General features: G+C 43.4%; 2 protein-coding genes across 2 annotated transcripts; one reads left to right on the top strand and one right to left on the bottom strand.

Moving 5' to 3' along the window:
• The first annotated feature begins 666 nt into the window (after window positions 1-666).
• On the top strand, window positions 667-7,532 carry LOC135538038 (zinc finger and BTB domain-containing protein 45-like). The gene is made up of 7 exons (XM_064964037.1): window positions 667-961; window positions 1,792-1,892; window positions 2,097-3,164; window positions 4,058-4,192; window positions 4,439-4,588; window positions 4,698-4,962; window positions 5,124-7,532. Exons 2-7 carry the CDS (start codon window positions 1,827-1,829, stop codon window positions 5,528-5,530), a joined length of 2,091 nt encoding a protein of 696 aa, XP_064820109.1. The 5' UTR covers window positions 667-961; window positions 1,792-1,826; the 3' UTR covers window positions 5,531-7,532.
• A 1,090-nt stretch (window positions 7,533-8,622) lies between these two features.
• On the bottom strand, window positions 8,623-13,935 carry LOC135526455 (delta-like protein A). The gene is made up of 11 exons (XM_064954847.1): window positions 13,842-13,935; window positions 13,428-13,730; window positions 13,088-13,148; window positions 12,731-12,988; window positions 11,927-11,987; window positions 11,660-11,790; window positions 11,239-11,408; window positions 10,867-11,083; window positions 9,900-10,716; window positions 9,670-9,793; window positions 8,623-9,546 (listed from the first exon to the last, which is right to left on the bottom strand). The coding sequence occupies exons 1-11, from the start codon at window positions 13,893-13,895 to the stop codon at window positions 9,541-9,543; spliced, it is 2,202 nt and encodes a 733-aa protein (XP_064810919.1). The 5' UTR covers window positions 13,896-13,935; the 3' UTR covers window positions 8,623-9,540.
• Window positions 13,936-15,682: the final 1,747 nt, after the last annotated feature.

The raw sequence follows: 15,682 nt of genomic DNA, 5'->3' as shown, positions 1-15,682 counted from the left end.
CCTTGTTGTCTATCACCAAAGAAAAAGCAGAATTCATTAAAGGTAGACATGATGTTTAAAATTCCATATAAAACTTAGTTTAGGTAAAGCAGTGGTTCTCGAATGGTTTTGCATCGGGACACAAATTGAACAAGGTTGTTGTCTCAGTTGCCATCCATTACTAGCATCGCCAAAATGCAATCTGGAAAACTATTTGAAATGCTATATTGATTGTAAATGTACAAATTATAAACTGGGAACAACAGTCCCACATTTTTTCATTGTCAATCATTCCATGTTGCGCATATTCTTGATGAAGAATGTTAAACTCAATGATTTGAGACCTCTAAATCAGCGAAGTCTAAATAGCGCTGTTAATAACTATATTGAAAATACTGTGATTGAAAAATAGTTAAATGTTAAATTATTAAAACATATAGGTTCATTATCATTTCTACACACGTTCTACTTGGATTTAGCAGTTTAAGTTCAGTCTGCACTATTCTTAATTTACAAATAATACATTATAATATTTATTTTTTACTCAAGACACTCGCGACCCTTTCAAAACCTCGGTCGCGACCAACCAGTTGAGAATCAGTGAGCTAAATCATTAACGTTACAATTATGCACCACATGTGGCTAACCATCCATATATATACAGATCTGTGTGTGATTCTGCACAAAGTCTGTGCAGTCACTGGCACTGTTTTTGCAGCAGAAATATTGGAGGAATACGCGCTAATTCTAACTGTTAGATATTTGTTTACAGAAATGCATGCATATTAATATACTCGTATTATTATCGCTGCACACTGCAGATATGTAAATACGGTAGAATAATTGTCGATAGGTCGAAGACCAATGCAAGAAGGCTGTGCTAGCCAAGGAGCTAACTAGCTAGCTAACGTTAGTTTGTAGCTAGCTTGCCATTTTCAACCAGTGGCCAGCTAGTCAAGTTAGCCATGCTAATTGAACCGTGGTAGGTGTCAGCTTTGGTTATTAGAATTTATTGTAATGTCAATAAATTTCTACAAACCACATGCTCGCAGTTCACACAAATGCACACCGAAGATGTTTGTGTGCTCACGAGACTGAACTTGTAAAGGAGAATGTCAACCTACATAACATTGGCTTGATAGCTAGCTAGCCTATGGTAGCATGTACTGTGACAATTTGAGTTATTTGCTTGTCTGGTTGCATAGATATTTTTGTCTGAGATAGGCCTATTGACATAGCTATGTCTTACGAAATATAATATCATGATGCATTACATTTATATCATCGACATTGCAATTCACACATACCGCTCTTTCCACTGTCACTCAACCACACAAAAAGGGCTTTAGCTAGCTATGCAGAACATTATTTTTAAAATTATCATCATGCGCTGTTGTCTGTCCCACGCACCCACTTATTCCCGCCCTTATAAATCACTTGCCTTGTCCAATCAGGCATGTTACTGTGGTCATTTGTGTGTAACCTTTATTTAACTAGGCATGTCAGTTAAGAACAAATTTATATTTACAATGATGGCCTTGGGAACAGTGCCTTGTTCAAGAGCAGAACGACACATTTTTAACTTCGGGATTTGAGCTAGCAACCTTTTGGTTATTGGGCCAACATTCTAACCACTAGGCTACATGCCCCATTTAGTACAGGCCACTGCCACCTGCTAATTATTTGCTATTAATTGTAATTTTCTACCTGTGGGATAAAAACAAAATATTGTAAGGATTTAGCTAAATCAGTTATATTATGTTACAGCACATACAATACTCTTGTTGAACATAATTTTATCTTTGCTTCCAGCGGGGTTGCACTGAGAGCTTGAGGTGACTGACTGCATGGTTAGGGGTGCCCTGCAAGACTGCCAAGGAAACCCACTCCACCAAAGCAGGTGCATCACTCAGGTAACCTCACACATCCTATTATACCTCCTGACACAGTGGATACAACTTCATTACCTCTAAGCAGCCCGAAAGTATTTAAGGGGAGGCACCCGGCCCCGCAGTGGCCCATGCTCCGTACCACCTTCCCTCCCTGCCTTCCCTCCCCTTCAAGCTGATTCAGAGCCGACAGACACTCTTCCAACCCACCCCGTCCCTCATCCTCAGGCCATGGCTGCGGGCACGGAGACGGTGCACTACATCCACCTGCACAACTCCAGCCAGTCTGTTCTGGAGGCTTTACGGACGCAGCGGCGTGAGGGCCTCTTCTGCGATGTGACGGTGCGCATCCACGACGCCTCGCTGCGTGCCCATGCCTGCGTGCTGGCCGCTGGCAGCCCCTTCTTCCAGGACAAGCTGCTGCTGGGCCACTCTGAGATCTCGGTGCCGCCGCTGGTCCCCGCTGAGACGGTGAAGCAGCTGGTGGATTTTATGTACAGCGGCTCGCTGGTGGTGGTGCAGTCGCAGGCCCTCTGCATCCTCACCGCCGCCAGCATCCTGCAGATTAAGACGGTCATCGACGAGTGCACCCAGATCATCTCCCAGAGGAAGGTGGCTGCTGCTGCGGCTGCCGCAGCAAGTGGAGGAGGAGGGGGGATGACAGCTGGGGTCCTGCCCAAGCAGGAGGAGCGGGGAGGGGGTAAAGGGAGGGACAGCGGTGGTGGTTGTATTGGTGGGGGTGGCGCAGTCAGCGGTGGTGGGGGTTACCAGAGCTTCTCGAACTTCGCCTTGGGGGACTGCGGGGCGAGCAACATGGTCACAGGCCTGGGCGGAGCAAACTTGAGCGTTAATGTTAGTGAGAGCGGCCCAGGAGGCGCCCTGGAGCAGGCTAACTCAGCGGGGCTGATGGCTCTAGCTGACATGGGCAGCCCCGGGGCCCTGTGTGGGGCTGACGGGCTAAGCTCAGGGGCCGCCGGGGTCCTCATGAAGAACTCAAATTGCACCCAGGATGTGAGGTACAAGCTCAGAGACCTGCTAGCGGCAACCGCTAACGGTGCCAATGCTGGAAGCTCAGGGAATCTCTCGGTCGGCTGCAGCTCTGGTGTCAGCAGCGTGGACAGCATTGGCCGGGACAGTATCCGCAGCAACGCGGCTGACCTCTCGGAGGAGCTTGTGGGCATGGACAGATACTGCGAGGAGGAGGAGATGGATGGACATCACAGAGGGAGAGACTTGGACAGAGACAGAGGGGCAGGAGGACACAGCCGCAAGCAGAGGCAGCCACTCAGGCTTCAGGTAAGTTCCCAGTGGTTACAGTTGTAAGGCAGGCAGATATGCAGCCAGACATCATAAAGTGAATAAAGCATGACTTCTAGACGTCAATTGCTCTCATTGTGTCATTGCTGGGAATTAAGCTATAGATCTGAACGTGTCAGCAATAAACATAATTGAAAGGAAGTTGCTGTCCAGAAGTCTTATATTAGGCTATCCTCCTAGTTAATGTTCCATGGACTGATTAAACAGTGAACACCCCTTCTATGGGTCATTAAACATGTTAAGTTTTGGATGGAGTGCCAACTAGCACCTCTTTTTAGTTGTTGTTACATTGTACCTAAGCCAATTATGTATACTTAGAAAAAACGGTTCCAAAAGGGTTCTTCGGCTGTCCACATAGGGGAGCCCTTTTTGTTCCAGGTAGAAGCCTTTTGGGTTCAATGTAGAACATGTAACCCAAAAGGGTTCTTCAAACCCTTTTAGGTTCTAAATAGCACCTTTTTTCTTAATTTGTCCATTGAGAAATTGATATCTTAGCAATAAGGGGGTGTGGTATATGGCCAATATTCTACAGCCAAGGGCTGTTGTTATGCACATTGTAACGCATAGTGCCTGGATACAGCCCTTAGCTGTGGTATATTGGCCATATACTACAAACCCCCAAGGTGCCTTATTGCTATTATAAACTGGTTTCCAACATAGTTAGAACATTAAACAAGTATTTTTTGTCATACCCGTGGTATACGGTCTGATAAACCATGGCTTTCAGCCAATCAGCATGCAGGGCTCGAACGACTCGGTTTATAATTGTCTTTTTACTGTCTTCACATTCCTGACCATATACCACAGTTTGAAACACCAATTTTAGACTCTATACTCTAATTGACTATATATTTTTCTTTACCTTCTCTTAGGTTCTTGTAGGAGAGGAAGTGGTGGTGAAGGATGAAGGCGTGCAGGAGCCGGATGGAGGGGTCTTCGGCTTGGAGGAGGGAAGACGTGTTGAAGGGCAGGAGGGCACACAGGAATCCATGGCAACCTTCGAACAGGTGAGTGTTGTTTTGTCCTAGACAGCAACTTGTTGTTGGTGCATGGTGCTGGCAAAAAATACCAGGCTTGTAGGTTCAAAATCCGTATGGGCTGCATGTTCGGAATCTGTAAATTGCTTTGGATAAAAGTGTCTATACTCATTATTTTATCATTATCACAGTTTTAATAAACATTTCAAAGTTATGTATTAGGGCTAATTAAGTTAGTTAATAGTCATAAGTGAATTTTGTCTCTCTGTCTTACAGGAGGGTGTGTTCTATGATGAGGCTGGAGTTTTCTCCCCCGAGGCTTTCTGGCCTCAGAACGAGCCGGCTCAGGCCATGTCCTTCAACCCCAGAGGACGAGGAAACAAGCTACTGTCTCCATCTACCTCCTCACAGTCCATCAACAACCAGGTCAGTTACAAATGTAAACATCGTTTTAAAATAGTTATTGCAACAATTTGTAGACTTTAATCGTGAAAGTCGTTGGTGGCCATTATTTCAATTCCTGTTTCCCTTTCAGCTACTTTTTCAGTACCCAGTCAGCCAATCACAGCCATCAGCCTCATTCTTTGTGGGCGGACCGATGGTGATTGACAGCATGGCAGGAACGGAGCACAGCCAACAGGCTCCGCCCCCGGCACCAATGACCCCTGCTCTGTCAACCTGTGGCACGCCAGGCCCCTCCCCTTCCTCCCAGGGTTCTGAGACGTCCTTCGACTGCACTCATTGTGGAAAATCGTTACGTTCCAGGAAGAACTACAGCAAGCACATGTTCATACACTCCGGTAGGCCACCACTTTCTATATATACTAGTTACTATCACTTCCTTCAAAACATTTACTGTTCATGATTGTTGTATACACATGTTAAAACTCCACATAACAAATAGTCTCTCTGATACACATGTCATACTAACAGATCCTATTTTCTGTTGTGTGTGCCTCAGGTCAAAAGCCTCATCAGTGCAGCATCTGCTGGCGCTCCTTCTCCCTGCGCGACTACCTCCTCAAGCACATGGTGGTGCACACGGGCGTGCGCGCCTTCCAGTGCTCTGTATGCGGCAAGCGCTTCACACAGAAGAGCTCACTCAACGTGCATATGCGCACGCACCGGGCCGAGCGCACCTTCCAGTGCACCGTGTGCCACCGGGCCTTCACCCACCGCACCCTGCTGGAGCGCCATGCCCTGCAACACGCCCACCACGGGGCCACCCAGGGCCAAGGGCAGGGACAGGGCCTCCTGGAGACCACCAAACACAGCCCTCCAGCCCTGGCAGGGCCCTCGGGCATGTGCGGCCCAGCTGGGATGGGCGGCACCATGACCAACATGCCCAGCCACGGGCCTCCCTCCTAGAGGGAGAGAGGGGGAGGAGGGCCCAATCTCAAACTGATCTATCACCCCTATCCTGGAGCCCTTTTCTAATCCGAGAGGATTGCTAGGTATGAGCAACATGGTTGATGCTCCATCTAGACCTATTGGAGGCTGGATGGAGTTTGTGCCATATTTCTCACACCTATGAAGCCCTTGCAGATATGCAAGAGGGAGCTGCCAATGATGGGAAAAATGGAAGATAATTGGTTTGGGATTGGGGAAGAAAAAGAGAGGAAAAGGGAGAGAGGCAGAAAGCTGTTGGAGACTAATTGCTGGAGATTGAAGGGAGGACATGTAGGAGGGGTGAGAAAGAGAGAGACAGAAAAGGAAAAGGGGGAGAGAAAGCAAAACAAGCCACGGCTAGAAAAAGAGTGCAGGGTGATGAACCGATGAAGAAGAGAGCGAATGAATCAATGAGAGTTACCATCATACATCAAGACGACATAGGAACACTATTACATGCAGGAGGCACTGGACGACCCAGGATCATATACCTCTGAACAGGAAGAGACAGGAAATGAATTAAGGACACAACTTTTATTTTGAAATGTGACAAACGTTTCAGCATGTTTTACACACCTCAAAGAATACCTCGGCAGTCCAAAGACAGGCATTATGCTACACATGTTTAATAGCTACTTCAAACAGCAAAACAGTGGGAACTAAAGCTACCTGAAATCCCTTCCTTTTAAAACCTTACTAAAAAGAATTGACATAATATTCCTTTACATTGTTGATATGAGTTTATTTGTCGCTCATTTGTGATTTATTGATGAAGACGAAAACAATAAGGCAATGAATTAAAAAAGTGAAAAAGGATCTTTCAACTATAAGTGACACTTTTTGGGATAAATTAGAAAATCTGTACTTTTATCAGGCTTTTTAATCCATATGTATGGGGTTATGTGTGTTTTTGGGGCACTTGCCAATGAATTGGAAGGTTTGTTGCTGTGAACTATAAAAATGTTCTCCAACGGCTTCATTTAATACTTAATGAAAATGTTTTTATTGTAACGAAATAAATCATGAGGAAAATACAATCACCCAAAGTGGAATTAATTACCACGTTAATATTTATTACAATTTGACAATGATACTATGCACAATACATTTTTGCACATTGTGTCATTTAATTCAGCTTTATATGTTGTCCTACCCTAGATATTTGACCTTAGAAAAATATATTTGCCCTAAGATTACCAATGTATATTATATCATGGAGATCTTAAAAAGTTTTGTCTTTTGTTTCCAACCTCCCACCTTAAAGGTGATTTTAGATATGCAGTAAATAGACACTCCTAAACATAAAGGGCAACTGAGCCAGTAAGACCAGTAAAACCCCTTTAAGATCCCTTCTGGTCCTCACTATAAATTTTACATAAAATGTCCCCCACAATTAAAAAACATTCTGCTTGATCAGGATGATCTCCTTGAGCTACGCACTGTTCTGATTCACTAATCTCTATAATGGGAATCTGTTAAAGCCCTGTTAATAGGAAGTTGACATGATTTATAGATCAGTTAAATCTGTTCTGCATATAGTTCAGGCCTTGTGAACAAACAGGTGATTAGGCTGTTCCAGAGATTTTCATATCCTCAGCAACTCAAATGTTTCTAGTACATTTTGTCTGAGGTGGACCTGTGTACAGTACTGTATTATGTGTGCTTAAAGCCATGTCAGAAGAACGCAACCATTATTGATGTACTGTGTTTTGCATTTTTTTATTTAGCTTTCTTTGAGTGAAGGGGATGATAAATGTCTTCTTTCTTTTTTTTTGCAAATTTGAATATAACTGCAAGTCAAATATGTCATAATAAAATATGTAATTTTATAAAGCACCAATCATGCTATGTATACCACATGTTTTATGTATGGAAAAGCTAAAAGGCATGATATAACTTTTTATGAAAAATTACATGTACGTACTTCAATGGCTTTATTGAATTTTAAAACATGATTTTAAACATTTCAAACATTTCTTTCTCCAAATAAAGTATGGCTACAAGCCAACTTGTTGTCCTACAGTTGATTATTTGACCAAAAGGTATAGGGGGTTAAAACAAGCGTATGTATTCTTATCAAAATACTTTTGAATATCTTTTGTTTTAGGTTTGGTTTTATCCCATACTAAAAACAAGTAATACATTTTGCTGTTGACCAATTTCACAGTTTTCTGTAAGTCTACATCCCCTCGATCCTAACCAATTTATATGAAAGACAATATAAAATGCTTGCTTTTCTTAAACGCTATAGATAATCTTTTTTTTCCAGATTGAGCATTTGAAGGTCTGGCTGGTAGTGCCGGAACTCTGGTCAGAAGGCATCTGTTACTCAACATCTGTTCCTGTTACTCTCTTTTTTTCCCAGCATGCCGAGGGACACACAGGCTCTCCCAAGGGTGGCCTTTTGTGTGGCCCCATTGTCAAATCCATCATTGTCTACTGCTGAAGTCTGTTCCCATGATGCCACGAGGCAGGCTATAGTATACCCGCCTTTAGAGGCCAACCTTAGGGGTGACAATTTACAGTTACTTTATTGTGTCCTAACTTTTTGGGCTTAAAACAAATATGATTTCTTCGCTGGGCTATTAAGGAATCAAACGTGTAGAAAATAGAAAAATGTTAGAATCAATGGGGGAAGTAAAAAAATCTGATTTTTGAAGAATTTGACTACAGATATCAAATATAGTAGATGTATTATAAAGCATATTCAACAAGAAAAACATTTGGATAAGTTACATTGACTGGGTGTTTGTCAGTGTTGTGAACTGAACATTCATCAATAGTTTACATTGTTTCTTGCGTCATATAAGGATGTTTTAAAAAAAGCATTAGTTTGCATTTATCACATTTTTCCATCGGAGTAGTACATCAAGCGTGGGGACATTGTTTTTTATGAATAGCCCCCGTTGGTCTCCACGGAAACACTTTCAACTCCTGGCAGTGATCAACAGCATCGGCATAGAATAGCCCACCATGGGGTAGACAACAGATGTTACTGATTAACTTTCCTCACAGAACCCAAAGAATGGCTAGGCATGGACTGACAAACCAGTCACACAAAAAAGTTGTACTTTCAATTATATTTATTCATTAAAAAACAGTAGCAGAGGCAGTAACAATAATAAAATGTTGTACAATCCCTCTTACTTTAAATAACATTTCTTTAAAACAAATTCCTTGACCTGAAGTGCCTTTGCAAATATCAGCATTAAAAAATGTATTTAAATATTCATAACATAGCAAATATACAATATAATTAAAAAATAATAATAATACAAAATCCTTAAATTAAATTAAATTATACAACTTTAAATCATACGTCTTTTTTTAATCATACAACTTATTTTAATTTTTTACAAATAGACAAAATCCGTATCGAAGCAAAAAAAGATTTTAACACAAAGTTTTCATCTCCAAAAATAATCAATACAATGTCATAAATTGTTTGGGGGACTTTGAAACAACACACTTCAGTTTTACACAGTGATATAGTATACGTAGTACAGTCCTCACAGGTCTAGAGATTGGATCAGAATCCATGTTAACAGCCTTGTACAGGCCAGTATGGCCAAACATCCACCTTTTGATGCAGTTCATGTGCTCAGCAACAGCTTGTGGGGATAAAGAAAAGGGCTGGGTGCAAATGTTGCAAAAACTTCAAACCTACGTTTCTGTTACAACCGAAACCGAAGACATCGTACATCACCTCTATCATAACGGTTTGTCCATTTTTCGATCTCGTTATAAAAACTTTGCTTGAGGTCGCTTTGAAAGGTAAAAATGTTTCGCCCCCACCGATTCCTAACCCACAGGCCTGCACTTATTTTCCAGTAGAGAACCAGCTCACTCTGAATATCAGTTAAACGTCTCAGTATCAGCAGCAGTCTCAAGGCGGGACACCTCCCCCTAGGGTTAGAGCAGCATTTAAAGGAGTATAAAAACTCTCCCATAGAGCAAATGAGCAACGGACAGCCTATTGGTGGCTTGCGTTACACCTATGGAGACAAGAGAAAAACAAAATGGGCATTAATTGTTGTTTACAAAGCTCGTAGGGAAATGCAGTGACTTTATCAAACAATTATAAATGAGGAAAAGTGAAGAGAAGAATCCAAACTCACCTCAGTTGCAATTATACATTCGTCCTTCTCCTCCGACATGACAAACACGGATTTGTACTTGGTGTCTGCACATGCGGACATTTCTGGAAGTTTCATTTCATTTCTTGAAGTTTCTGATGTGTCACTGTTGGAAGAGAGACAAAGATCCATATTAGTCGTCTGACATTCAAATTATTTTTTTTTTTTCATGTCATATGATTACATCTATTATCTTATTGTGTGTTCTTTACCTTTTTAAATGTTTGCTGCGTTTATTTCTGCACTCCTCATACTCAAAACTCGAGTCCAAAGCTTGGCATTTCTCTTCGCAAGCTGAGGCCTCCAAGCTCAGCATTGACTCTTTGGCCACCTGCTCGTACTTCACCTCATGCACAAGGTTATGGTCCGCCGGCGGGTGGCGGCTCTTGTAGCTGCTCCGACACGACGGCGATGGTCCGTCCATGTCCGCATCGCTTCCGAAGTCCATTTTCTTATTGATGTTCTTGACACCTGGCTGTGGCCCGAGCCCTACAACGCTTACCGACAGGTCCTTATCACCCCGGTGACAGTTATTGGTCAGGTTGTTTATGGTCTCGCCTTCGCTGACGGTGGCATCGCCCTGGCTACCACGCAGCACCTTGTTGCGAACGCAGCCAACCAGCACTGCACACCCTGCTAGCACAAGCAGCACCAGAGCTGTGCCAGACCCCACCGCCATCCAGGGGATCTCCGAGCCTCGGATAGCTGCATGGTCTGGGAGCAGGAACTGGCAGTTGCGGCCACCGTAACCAGGCACGCAAGCGCACACATAGCGGTTGTTCCTCTCGTGGCAGGTGGCGCTGTTGTGGCAAGGGTTGTGCTCGCAGCGGCTTATGGGAGAACTGCAGTTACGGCCCGTGTAGCCCGGGGGGCAGGTGCAGGTGTAGCCATCAAGACCCTCCTGGCATGTACCACCATTTTGGCAGGGGTAGATGGAGCACTCGTTGCCAGTGTGGTCGCAGTTCATGCCTGTGAAGCCATCAGGACACTGGCACAGGTAGGAGTTGACGAGATCCACACACCGGGCACCTAGTGTGAGAGGCAGAGTGATTGGGAATTAATGGGTGGTCAATAATGTGGGGACAGGCTGTAATCTGAAAGGTACCTGTTTAAATTTTAAAAAGTACATAAATTGAGATCTGAAAACACATCTGTGTAGGTTGTTCAATTAGCCCTTACCATTGGAGCAAGGGCTGGAGGTGCAGTGGTCAATCTTCTTCTCGCAGTTGAAGCCAGCGTAGCCGGTGGGGCACTGGCAGAAGTATCCGCCATCAGGGTTGTCGGCACAGCGGCCTCCGTTGAAGCAGGGACCATCGGCGCAAGTCATGGCGCTCAGCTCGCAGGCGTTGCCGTAGAAACCAGGAGGGCAAGCACAGGCATGCGTGTTCTCCATATCCTTTGAGAAAAAGATTGAAACATAAGCTTAACAAATACATTCCTCCAAAATGCATTAGATCACCATCACAACAACAGTGATTGCCCACATCTTCCAAATCCTTGTTGTAATTGAGTGTACATTTTAACACAATGATGTAATTGTACAGTACTTACAGTGCAGCTTCCTCCATTTCGACAGGGGTTCAGGGTGCATTCGTTGACCTCAATCTCACAAGCATCCCCAGTGAAGCCCGGTCTGCAGGAACAGGTGTAGCTCCCCTGGCCAGTGTTGCTACAAGTGGCTCCATTCATACAGGGCTTGTGGTGAGTGCAGTAGTTCAGATCTGGAGGAGGACAAGCAGCACATGTGGATTAGTCCATTAGTCCCAATGGAACATATGGCAGAACAACAACAGCAGCAGCCCAGCTAATGTCTTTCTGTCACTCTCACACTTTTTTCTTACATTTTTTCACATTTTCTCTCACAACACTATCTCTTTGTCACTGTTTGTGTCATCTCTCTAAATCCCCCTCTCACCCCCTTCTCTCTCTCCATCCCTCTCTTTCCCCTCCCTCTCTCTCCAGTAGGACTCACCTTGGTTACAGAAGAGGCCTCCCCACCCCTCCTGACAGTTGCACTGCCACGGCTGCTGGCAGGTCCCGTGGAGGCAGCCTGGGTAACGGATGCACTCATCACAGTACCGTCCTTTGAAACCCACTCTGCACCTGTCACACAATAATTACAACACATTGGTTAGAAACCCACTCAAATTTCTCTTTATTTCACAGATTATTTCTGAAAATATTAACTGAGAAAGTGTTTTAATACATGAAAATCATAGTTGTCTTTTCTCTAACTTACTTGCACTCCCCAGGCTTCTCACAAAAGCCGTGTTCGTCGTCACATCCTGGAAGGCAGAGAGCTACAAAGGAGACAAACATGGGGTAAGAACCATGGCAAAATAAAAACACTTCTTACACATATGCTCTTTGTTAAATTTAGCTTTGAGCAACAACAAAAAATGTATTGCTTAAATCTGAACAAATTCATTAAAAGGGGGAGCAACTAAACACATTAGCTGTTTTACCTAAAAAAAAACACAATCTCCTTATCACGGTGGAAGAATATTCCGTTTAACATAGTGCATAGAGACAATGGGAGGGTGCACACAGCAAACTCTCTCTCTCGCTATCCCTCTTTCAGTATAGGCCCCTTTTTCATCGCTGTGGGTCAAAACTCTTTTATTCATTCTGTGCACACAACTCCCCCTAATGTCTCGGATTGGGGCAGATAAGAGTGGACAGCTGGTGAGTATGATGCCAGTGCACGACAGCTGCTACATTGTCTACTCTCTCCCCGCAGCTGCCCACTTCAAACAATACCTCACCCGCATAAGCCAATCAGCGGCCAACCCACTCCAAGAGTAACGAATCGGACGTAGCATGTAAATTTATGGCACGCGTGAGATTATTCCGAAAACTTTCCTCCGCCCGATTTGAATAAATAAAGTGGTCGTGTGTGTGCGCGTGGTGTTTTCGTACAAGTTGCCTCCATTTTAAAATGTCTATAGCCACGCCACCTAACATAAAAAGTAACGTCTATGAATAACTATCATATTTAGTCAAATATTTCCCCAAAAACACCTGAACATCAAGTTTCACTTACGTTCTGTGCAGTAATGGCCTTTCCACCCGGCGTCACAGACAATCTCTCCGCGCTCTCCACAGGTGAAGTGGCCGAAGGCATCGTCTCGTGGGCGGCAGAAGACCGAGCAGCCATCGCCATAGTAGTGCTCATCACAGACAAAGCGGTAGGAGTACCTCAACTCGGTTCTTCCTCCCGTATGAAGGTCCTGAGACCAGTCATCTCCTACCGTCAGATGTCTCTGGGTGGTCATTGTGCTGATAACACGGTCTTGGTTTTCTACCGATGGAAATAAGAACGTAACTTTAGCGAAAAGTTATCCTCGACCTCAAACCACATAAAGCCAACCAACTGTAGGACCGTTTATTTTGATCCTACCTATTGAAAGATCGTCTTTGGAGTCGGTGTGCAGAGCTTCAATGATCAGCGAGAACGTCCCCTGAGGACATAAACAAATAGCATCATAAGACAGGTGGCCAACGGAGAAGGGGAACGAGATAGGCCCATCTAACATGTTCTCTATACTAGAAGGTAAAATAACATTTCGAGACGATAATACAAACATATACAAGACGAACATGTTTATGTATACGTTTAGTCTTGAATAAACCACTCTATATAAATGAACCAACTTGTACGCACGGATTTTTAAAGACCTCGTCACTCGAGGTTTATATGAATTACTTGTTTAGGAATTAACCCAAGGCAGAGTACTCACCGGCCATGTGAAACCAAAGTTAATTCTGATGGGATTGGTGAATGAACTGTCAGACATGGCTTCCGGAACTTGGAAAGAGTTTGACCCAAGAACAGGCGTTATAGCGCCGCCGTAGTTACAAGGTGGCTCTGGTGATGCGTTTGGCTGATAATGTTTCAGACAGATTCTGAAAAACGTTTTACATTCACACTGTTGCTGATAAACCGACGTCAACCCTCCCTTGCAGCAGTTCATGTTGCCCTGAACCCCCTTCTTGTTCAAAAACTCCTGCAACTTCAGTTCGAAAACTCCTGAACAAAAACCCTGTTGAAATAATTGTATATATTACACAATCATTAACATAGGCTCTGTGATGTAAAATCTTGAAATGGTTATCAATTGAATAGTACGGTAACTTTCGTGTAGTTGTCTTACCTTGCATATCAAGACGAGCATAACCGCAACTGTCAGAAGAATAGCGCGCCCCATATTAAATAAATACAAATAAATAAATAGGAAAAAGTATTGGAGCGACTCAGCTCAATTTAGGCTCAATATGCCTCCTTTCAAATCATGTTCTGGGAATGAATCATTGAACACGCTTCTTCTCTTAAGAGGTATTCTCATCAGTTTCTGGTGTCAGCCACGCCGATTTCATTCATGTCCAAGAAACAAAAAGATAATCCAAAATAGATATTGGAACTGCCCTGAACTGTCTTCAAAATTCCGTTACAATGCGATAATCCCACTCCAAAAATGTTTAAAAAAAAATAATTGACACAGTTTGTTCCCTGTTGAAGCGAAGAGGGCAACAAATGTAGGAAATTGCTTTTGTGTGACGTGGTCTATCCCAAGGAAAGAATTGTCACTGATCCAACATACTTCCCCGCCACCTTCTTCCTTCTTTCCTCAACATGAATTGTGCATCTGTCTTGAGTGAAGGCCGCCTGCCGCCAGTTTTATATGGGCTGGCGCATGCTAGGGTAATAAGATGCAAATGAGCTACCCCCCCAATCTGGCTCAGGGGATCACAATGGCCCCATCGTCTCAAATCACAAGCTAGTATTGGGTCAGAAAATTTAAAATGAAGGAATGTCAAAGTATTCCAGCAAACTGTATGAGACTGTCTCAGCAACCTGTCCTGGAATGACTCACTTTCCACAACATGAGAGATTGAAAAATATAGCACATAATAACAAAACAGAATGGCCAATTTATTTATTCCAGTTTAAACCAGATTTCAGTTATGATTATATATCAGTAATTCACAGTAATGTATTGTACAGATCTGCCTACACTTGGTGTTTAAGCTTATTTATACATGTAGATGGGGTAGTTAACTTGTATATTTTTATGTTAGGAAAGAAAACAACATTTATGTTTTTCAAACATTTTCAGGGAGAGTTCTGAAAAAGCCTAAATATGTGGCGTGCCATGCGTAGTGTATTTGTCAAATCCTGACTCAGTTGATTGTGCAGCATAACTCCACCCTCTTCAAACATTTTTGCATTTCTAGTTGTGGGAAAATCGAATACTTTGAATTAAGGATTGAGTAATGAAAACATTCTCTGGCAAGGGTGTGTGGTGAAGTAAAGTAGAAAAAAAAACATTTGTATGGGCACAGTTTTTCATTCGCTTTTTCCTTTTTCATTCTGTGGAGTGAAGAAAAGGTGTGTGCGTGTGTGTGCGTGCGTGCACGTGTGTGTATGTGAGTGTGTGCGAGAGAGAGGAGAGAGACATCCGCGTGGCCGCCCTGAGGGCACTTTGTTATTGTGTGCTGAAGGAATAAGTTTGCTCTCCCTCTCTCTGTGCGCTCAGCTGTATGGTAATTCCGCAGCACCTGCTCTCCCCTTAATATACAGTGAGTGAGCTTCCTTGGGCGCGCGGCGCTATCCGCACACAATTACAATGTACCCAACATTTAGAAGAACGAGCCCCCTCCTGAACAAAACTCAAACAGTAGGTCAAATATATAGTTGGGCTTTCCCTCTTTGCTCGCATATGCAATGAATACGCTATTTCTGTGTCCACGATGTGTTTATTTATTGAACCAAACTTAGGGCAGACTATTATTCAAGTAGGCCTACTTTTGTGTAACGAGTGGGGGTGGGGTATAGGGGTCTCTCTTAATTAGGTTCGTTCATTATACGTGTGATTTTATTTTGGATAATAGCCATGGCCTGAGGTCCATAGTTACCATACACAGATACATTGCGTCACTGGTAAGATATGCAAGTCGGGTGGTTTAAATTCCCTTTTATCAAACAGCCAGAGTT

The sequence above is a fragment of the Oncorhynchus masou genome, chromosome 5 (assembly GCF_036934945.1).
Source record: "Oncorhynchus masou masou isolate Uvic2021 chromosome 5, UVic_Omas_1.1, whole genome shotgun sequence".
Lineage (NCBI taxonomy): Eukaryota > Metazoa > Chordata > Actinopteri > Salmoniformes > Salmonidae > Oncorhynchus > Oncorhynchus masou.
The sequence above is the reverse complement of the archived record's forward strand: the minus strand, read 5'-3'. Positions and strand labels throughout refer to the sequence as shown.